Source organism: Camelina sativa, chromosome 12, assembly GCF_000633955.1.
Source record: "Camelina sativa cultivar DH55 chromosome 12, Cs, whole genome shotgun sequence".
In the NCBI taxonomy this organism is placed as follows: domain Eukaryota; kingdom Viridiplantae; phylum Streptophyta; class Magnoliopsida; order Brassicales; family Brassicaceae; genus Camelina; species Camelina sativa.
The window spans coordinates 11,499,886-11,508,886 of record NC_025696.1 but is presented as its reverse complement, the minus strand read 5'-3'; the positions used below and the strand labels follow the sequence as shown (position 1 = coordinate 11,508,886).

At 37.8% G+C, this 9,001-nt stretch overlaps 1 protein-coding gene across 1 annotated transcript in view; it reads left to right on the top strand.

Annotated features, from left to right (window-relative positions):
• LOC104731318 (L-ascorbate oxidase homolog) overlaps window positions 5,005-9,001 on the top strand; it is a 10,494-nt gene continuing 6,497 nt past the window's right edge. Inside the window, exons 1-6 of the mRNA XM_010450651.2 lie at window positions 5,005-5,250; window positions 5,345-5,454; window positions 6,364-6,634; window positions 6,916-7,364; window positions 7,453-7,821; window positions 8,086-8,204. Of these exons, the coding sequence (XP_010448953.1) occupies window positions 5,116-5,250; window positions 5,345-5,454; window positions 6,364-6,634; window positions 6,916-7,364; window positions 7,453-7,821; window positions 8,086-8,204 (1,453 nt within the window). The 5' untranslated portion in view covers window positions 5,005-5,115. The remainder of the gene's footprint in view (window positions 5,251-5,344; window positions 5,455-6,363; window positions 6,635-6,915; window positions 7,365-7,452; window positions 7,822-8,085; window positions 8,205-9,001) is intronic.

The window sequence follows — 9,001 nt, the reverse complement described above, 5'->3', positions numbered from 1 at the left end:
TGCTGGTGGCACTACTCGAATTAACGAAACCGGTGATGGTGTTGGCAGCTCGAGGTTCTCACGAACATCGAACTTGAAGTGCTTTGGATGTGGAGAACATGGACATCGACAATCAAATTGCCCCAAGTTGAGTCGTCGAGGCTTGTTTGTGGAAGAGGAAGTTGTGTATGATGAGTACGATGATGAGAAAGAACAGCTCACTGAAGAACGTGTCGCCGGTGACACAGGCCAAGCATTGATTTTGCGTCGATCTTGTCTCGCACCTCAGGTCGTAGATGAGTCGTGGTTGCGAACAAATATTTTTCAGAGTTCTTGTACGAGTCGTGGTAAAGTTTGTCGTTTCCTCATTGATTCTGGTTGTTGTGCAAACATAATCTCGGAAAAAGCTGTTTCTAAGCTGGCCTTGTTTACCGAGACTCATCCAGCTCCATACAAGCTCAAGTGGTTAAACGCAAAGACAGAATTACGAGTTTCAAGACGTTGTCGTGTACCATTTACTGTGGGTTCTACTTACAAGGATATGGTGTGTTGTGACGTGATTCCCATGGATGCTTGTCACTTACTTCTGGGCAGACCTTGGCAATATGATCGGCGTACAACACATGATGGATTTCTCAACACATACTCGTTTTCATATGAAAACAAACGCATCACATTAATCCCAACTCGTGAGACGTCTGATCCGATGGTTTCAAAAACTGATTTGCTTACACCACAAACAATCGGTGGTTCTCCTAAGACGGCTCTGTTTTTATCTTGTTCCTACAACATGCTGCAGGCTGGAAAGCATTTGGTACCATACTTGGAGGAAGATTGCACTGAAAATTCGAGGTCGAATTTTTCTTCACCTCGGGCGACCTGATGCAGCATCTAGAAGCTTCTTAGCTTCTTCTTCTTCTCCACGTTTCATTTTATGTTTGTGTTATTCAATTTCCTTTTGAACTCTTGCTTTTCTCTTTAGAGAAACCTAGAATTCTAAGCATATAAGTCTTGCTCATCAATCTCCTAGATTAGTTGAGATTTCTTGTATTTGTTTCTATACATATAAGTCTTGCTTAACAATCTCTTGATTAGTTAAGACTTCTTGTATCTCTCTTTACATCACTTGTACAACCTGAGATATATAGGTGCCACTGTGACTCTATTAAATTCAGTATTCCAATCATCTGCATAGAGTATTACTGGGCCTTTATGGTCACATTGTTAACAGTAGCTCGATCCATTAGATTGTCAATTGCCCCACTCCAATGAAAAATGTTATGTTGTTCATTCGTATTACTACTACTCATTGGTAAGCCCTAATAACCTCTCAATATTCAAGATCAAACCAAATCGAACTAGGCCAACAAGGTTCAACCTCGATTGAGCTAACGATACTAGCCCTCTATCAAAACAAAACTACAATGAAAAAATATCAAATTTTCATAGTTAAGAATAATTACAATTTATTTAACTAAGCTAAAAAACGTATAATTCAAAAATTCGTCAAAGGACTTTTCTTCTACCGAAATTTTCGGGCTGATGACATAAACCAGAGTTTTTTTTGGTCGAATGTACATATGATTACAAAACATGACCACATTTTACATTCACACATGCAAGAACTTTGGTTATTTCCCATTGTGATATAAAACCACTTCAAATAACAGTATATTTGTTAATTTGTCTTTTTCTTCAATCNAAAGTTGAACTTCCTGAGTTTTCTGGTAGCTTACAACCAGATGAGCTGTTAGATTGGATCAGTTCAGTGGAAGAAATTTTTGTCATTCAAAAGAGTGCCCAACAGCATGTGTGTGGCGTTAGTTGCAACTCGTTTCAAGGGTCGAACATCGGCGTGGTGGCAGCAAGTGAAAGAACAGAGAGCTCGAGCAGGCAAAGAGAAAATAGCTACTTGGGAAAAATTGAAACGCCATCTGCGCAAAGCATTTCTCCCTTACAACTATTCTCGTACGTTATATACTCGTTTCCAGAATTTACGTCAAGGCACAAACTCTGTGGATGAATATGCGGCAGATTTTTTTTTCTCTGTTAGCTCGCAACACACTGACAGAAACAGAGGAGCAGGTTGTGTCTCGTTTTATTGGAGGATTAAAATTACAAATTCAGAATTCTCTGCTCCAATTTGATCCCGCGACGGTGTCAGAAGCTCACCAACGTGCTTTGCTCATCGAACAGAATATTTTTGGTTCTACTAACGGGAATTCATCAAGTACACGACACGTTCGTATCATTGACTCCTCTCAACCATTTAATCCATCTTCTGATGCTGGTGGCACTACTCGAATTAACGAAACCGGTGATGGTGTTGGCAGCTCGAGGTTCTCACGAACATCGAACTTGAAGTGCTTTGGATGTGGAGAACATGGACATCGACAATCAAATTGCCCCAAGTTGAGTCGTCGAGGCTTGTTTGTGGAAGAGGAAGTTGTGTATGATGAGTACGATGATGAGAAAGAACAGCTCACTGAAGAACGTGTCGCCGGTGACACAGGCCAAGCATTGATTTTGCGTCGATCTTGTCTCGCACCTCAGGTCGTAGATGAGTCGTGGTTGCGAACAAATATTTTTCAGAGTTCTTGTACGAGTCGTGGTAAAGTTTGTCGTTTCCTCATTGATTCTGGTTGTTGTGCAAACATAATCTCGGAAAAAGCTGTTTCTAAGCTGGCCTTGTTTACCGAGACTCATCCAGCTCCATACAAGCTCAAGTGGTTAAACGCAAAGACAGAATTACGAGTTTCAAGACGTTGTCGTGTACCATTTACTGTGGGTTCTACTTACAAGGATATGGTGTGTTGTGACGTGATTCCCATGGATGCTTGTCACTTACTTCTGGGCAGACCTTGGCAATATGATCGGCGTACAACACATGATGGATTTCTCAACACATACTCGTTTTCATATGAAAACAAACGCATCACATTAATCCCAACTCGTGAGACGTCTGATCCGATGGTTTCAAAAACTGATTTGCTTACACCACAAACAATCGGTGGTTCTCCTAAGACGGCTCTGTTTTTATCTTGTTCCTACAACATGCTGCAGGCTGGAAAGCATTTGGTACCATACTTGGAGGAAGATTGCACTGAAAATTCGAGGTCGAATTTTTCTTCACCTCGGGCGACCTGATGCAGCATCTAGAAGCTTCTTAGCTTCTTCTTCTTCTCCACGTTTCATTTTATGTTTGTGTTATTCAATTTCCTTTTGAACTCTTGCTTTTCTCTTTAGAGAAACCTAGAATTCTAAGCATATAAGTCTTGCTCATCAATCTCCTAGATTAGTTGAGATTTCTTGTATTTGTTTCTATACATATAAGTCTTGCTTAACAATCTCTTGATTAGTTAAGACTTCTTGTATCTCTCTTTACATCACTTGTACAACCTGAGATATATAGGTGCCACTGTGACTCTATTAAATTCAGTATTCCAATCATCTGCATAGAGTATTACTGGGCCTTTATGGTCACATTGTTAACAGTAGCTCGATCCATTAGATTGTCAATTGCCCCACTCCAATGAAAAATGTTATGTTGTTCATTCGTATTACTACTACTCATTGGTAAGCCCTAATAACCTCTCAATATTCAAGATCAAACCAAATCGAACTAGGCCAACAAGGTTCAACCTCGATTGAGCTAACGATACTAGCCCTCTATCAAAACAAAACTACAATGAAAAAATATCAAATTTTCATAGTTAAGAATAATTACAATTTATTTAACTAAGCTAAAAAACGTATAATTCAAAAATTCGTCAAAGGACTTTTCTTCTACCGAAATTTTCGGGCTGATGACATAAACCAGAGTTTTTTTTGGTCGAATGTACATATGATTACAAAACATGACCACATTTTACATTCACACATGCAAGAACTTTGGTTATTTCCCATTGTGATATAAAACCACTTCAAATAACAGTATATTTGTTAATTTGTCTTTTTCTTCAATCTTTGCTAATATAGTGCAGATTGCAGAATTGGTACTCAAGCACGTGAAAACGCAGAAACTTGTTTCTTCCTCTTCATATCCACCGTACACCCTCACCATAATAAATCTGATCTGTGATCACCACCGTCCATATAAGCATTGACTCAGGCTAATATTTAATCCGACGGTTTGATTATTCAATACAAGATTTAACAGAGACACATGATGTTTACCTTTCCTGACAGCTCACAACACGCCGCGTTTCGAAAAAACATCTTCACTTGCGGACAATACGGAGCGATGGTCGATGCTTACTACTCTTGACCCAAAGAAGTCCCAAACATGTTTTAAATAAAATTAATTTCAGCTTTTTTATGAGTGATGATATCTAAAAAGAGTAAAAAGGCAGAGAATCTTATGACAAATTTAATATTTTTTTTTTCTCTATTGCATAACTAACTATGATTATGGCATAATTTTGTAATGGTAATTGTGGTAATACTAGAAAAAAAGTCCCCAACGATATATTTGTACGGTGTGAAAAGATTTGAAATGACACTTGGCTTATAGAAAAAGGTAATGTTATTGGGGACTCAAACATATATAAAGTGTTAATTACTTAATAATATAACCAATTAAATTTGATGATTTTGATAGCATTCGACTATATTCGAGTAAACTAAGGCTTTGAATGGGAGAACAGAAAAATAGCAGATCACCATTTAATGTAGTCCTCCTGTTTGACTACAGTTCATATTTTTTTGTCTTTTGTGATAAATGCAGAAGAAATATGTGCAGATCTGGTCTACAGCTTTTTTGATGCTGTTCACCCTTTATCTGCATTTGAACTGCCAAATTTTTTATCTACTTTTATTCTGCTTGATATGCTTGAACCACTTGATCTGCTCTGCATTACATGCTATCTCCATTCAAGGCCTAAGTATATTTCTTTCTTGCTTCAATACAAAAACGGAATATAGTTATTGGCAAAAAAATAATAATACAAAAAACATAATAATTACGTCGGTGCCACTGCCACTGCCACTACCACTAAATATTTAAGAGGGGGCATCATTAATAGATTCTACAAAATCCTCTGTATATGGATCTACACCTCTTCTCAGTCTCAGACTCAAATCAATAATCTCCAAACTCCAATAAAAGAAACCAGAAAAATAGAAAAGAAAACAAAAATGAGAGATTCTTGCAAAGTCTCTATAGTCCTTCTTCTGGTTCTAATCAATGGTGTGTTTGGAGACAACCCTTATAGATTCTTCACCTGGAAAATAACTTATGGTGACATTTACCCCCTTGGTGTTAAACAACAGGTACGCTTAGTTCTTTTTTCACATTTCCTCTGTTTGTTTTCTTGAGAAAATCTTGTGATGAACATTTTCTCGGTTGGGTTTTGTGGGAATGCAGGGAATAATGATAAATGGGCAGTTCCCTGGACCTCACATTGACGCAGTCACGAATGATAATATCATTATCAGTGTTTTCAATTACTTGAAAGAGCCTTTCCTCATTTCTTGGTAAGTTCTTTTCACAAATCTTTACTTATTTATTTCCCGAACAATGTGCTTTATGGATTGCCAAGAAAGTTGAATATTCTTGATCATAAAAGGAGCTATAAAGATTGAAAAATAGGATAAGATCTCAACTTTTGATTTTGGACATTTTTGTTTGTTTTGTTGTCCAAACGAATGCAGCTTTAAGACAAAATGTGGCTTTGAGTACATCTCATTCTCACACATTATCGATACTTACATATACACACATATGTAGAAAAAATGATAGATCTATTCTGAAGAACAGAACAGTAGTATCGTTTTAACGAATAAAACAGAAATTTAAGGTCATTGTGTTTTTATCTCGTGTTTTACTTATAGCGTTAATAAAAGATTTAAAGCACATAAAGGACTTCTACTTCATTAATGATTAAATCAATATTGTTTGTAGTTAGTTCATAAAAGGAGTCTTCACAAATTATAATCACTAGAAGAGGGATTTATTAAATTTTATTTTGTCAATTGGAATTAATAACTTAAATCAGAGTAATACAAATTTGCTACTAATAAATGATATTATATTAATATATATATATAGATATTTTGTTTTATTTCATTTGAGAATGTCAAATCCTTTTTCTTTATTGAGTCATAAAAGCTTTTTTCTTACACCCGACATAATTGGCTGTCAAAAGATACAATATTTATAATTTTTAAATATAAATACGCTATGAGAAAATTAAAATATTAGACTTGATCCATACAACTAGTCACATGCGATGACACATGTGAGCTTTAAGTGTCAGTGGGAAACAGAAGTAAGCCATTCAAATTAACTTTTAAGTCCCTGATCTATTAAAATTTCCACAATGTAACCCCAAACTCTTTTTCCGTTCGCAAGTGCCTAACTTCAAAGATCTGTTTCTTTTTTAGGAACGGAGTGCAACAGAGGAAGAACTCGTGGCAAGATGGAGTCATAGGGACAACATGTCCAATCCCACCTGGCAAAAACTTTACTTACATTATTCAAGTCAAAGATCAAATCGGTAGCTTCTACTATTTCCCTTCTCTTGCCTTCCATAAAGCCGCTGGTGCATTCGGAGCCATCCGTGTCTGGAGCCGTCCTCGCATACCCGTCCCGTTTCCTTCCCCTGACGGTGACTTCTGGCTTCTTGCCGGAGATTGGTACAAAACTAATCACTATGTAAGTACACTCTTTATTGCCCTAATACCTTTGACTTGTACCGTAAGAAAATAAACGAAACAATTTGGTTTCGGTTTTTTGGAATATCTGGTTATATAGGGTTTGTAAAAGTTGAAGCCAGATTAAAATTTTCTTGGTTTCAATTTGGTATGGTTTAAAATGACGAAAACTATATTGATTTATAAACTAACTTTTGGTTCGGTTTGTGTATAAGCGTGTTGGTTTAGGCCGGTTTAGTTCTTTAGCAAAATCTTATTGTTTTGGTTTTCTGATTTCTTAAGGTTTTGAGACGTCTATTAGAGGCCGGAAGGAATCTGCCTATGCCTGATGGAGTTCTCATCAACGGTCGCGGTTGGGGAGGCAATACCTTCACCGTTCAACCCGGTAAGACCTATAGATTCAGAATATCAAACGTTGGGGTCGCAACTTCATTGAACTTCAGAATCCAAGGACACACGATGAAGCTCATCGAAGTAGAAGGCTCTCACACTGTTCAAAACATCTACACATCACTTGATGTTCATTTAGGACAGTCTTACTCTGTTCTGGTGACGGCTAACAAAGCGCCTCAAGACTATTACATCGTCATCTCCTCAAGGTTCACACGAAGAGTCCTCACCACGACTGCGATTCTCCATTACAGTAACTCCAGAAGAGGCGTCTCTGGTCCTATTCCAAATGGTCCCACTTTGAACATGGCATCTTCACTGTTCCAAGCTCGAACTATCAAGTAAGAAGCATGTTTCTTGTTGTATACGTAACCGCTAATTTGTTCGAGATTTGTGTTTTCTAATGTTTTGTATTGATGTGATAAATAGGAGGAATCTAACCGCGAGTGGTCCAAGACCAAACCCGCAAGGCTCGTATCATTATGGTCTGATCAAACCAGCCCGTACGATCATACTCGCTAACTCGGCTCCTTGGATCAATGGCAAGCAAAGGTACGCCGTGAACGGTGCCTCGTTTGTCGCGCCTGACACGCCATTGAAGCTCGCCGATTACTTCAAGATTCCAGGAGTTTTTAATCTTGGAAGCATCCCAACGAGTCCTTCAGGTGGAAACGGAGGGTACCTTCAAACCTCTGTTATGGCCGCTAACTTCAGAGAATACATCGAGATTGTTTTCCAAAACTGGGAAAATTCAATCCAGTCTTGGCACATCTCTGGTTACTCTTTCTTCGTCGTCGGGTAAGAAGACAACTCTCTTAACCATTTTTGTTAAAAGAAAAATCTTGAAATATTATCTTTAACTATAACTAGCTAGTAAGGAACTAAACAAATTATTTCTAATATAGTTTGGTTAGTATGGTTTGGTTTAGATAATATATAGTATTTAAATATAAACAAATTAGCCTCTAACTACGTTCGTTAAACTTCACAAATAAAGTTCAGATCCATTAAACTTTTCTCATCTTACAATTGTGATGTATTTTATTTTATTTTGGATAATAGAATGGATGGAGGACAATGGACGCAAGGTAGCCGAGCTAAGTACAACCTCCGGGACGCGGTTTCACGGTCCACGGTTCAAGTATACCCGAGGGCATGGACAGCCATCTACATAGCGTTAGATAATGTTGGGATGTGGAACGTAAGGTCGGAGAGTTGGGCAAGACAATATTTAGGGCAACAATTCTATCTCCGAGTTTACACTTCCTCCACTTCGTACCGAGATGAGTATCCACCACCAAAGAACGCTCTTATGTGCGGACGAGCTAGAGGTCGCCACACTAGGCCGTTCTAGAAAGGGATATTGGCCGCGACGGCTCAACGGTTTCCTTCCCTTTTTTTTTTTTAAATTGAATGATTTGAAGTGTTAGTAATTGTCATGAGAGGGTGGCAAAAAAAGTGTGAGCTTCGTGGCTTTGTTCACTACGGCAAAAAAGTTAGGAACAAGAAAAAGTTGGAGCTTGACTTGAGCTTTCAATTTAATTTTTATGAAGAAATCAAATATTGCGTTCTTGTTTTTCAAATAAACAAATCATTTTGTCTTACTAGCTAATATAAATGGAGATGTTGATGAAGTAAGTTCCCCATTGTCTAATCCGGCTGGGGAATATATAATACATTTCTTAAATGTGTACCAAAAGGCTACATTTCTTAAATGTGTACCAAAAGGTTAATACAACAAGTCGTTTGACGGAGGACCTTGCTAGTTAATACGTTGCTTTATACTTGGAACTAGGAAGGACCCATGAAGCTAAGAAGCTAGTGGAAAAGCTTTTTGTAATGAGAAAATTTCGGGATCGGCTCAGTCGTGGCTTTCAAGAGTCTCCATTGAAATCAGATTATTGTCAGAGAACTCCGCTTCTAATACCAATGCAGATTTGCAGTCCATCCAAGTCTTGTTTCAAATGCTTTGGAAAAA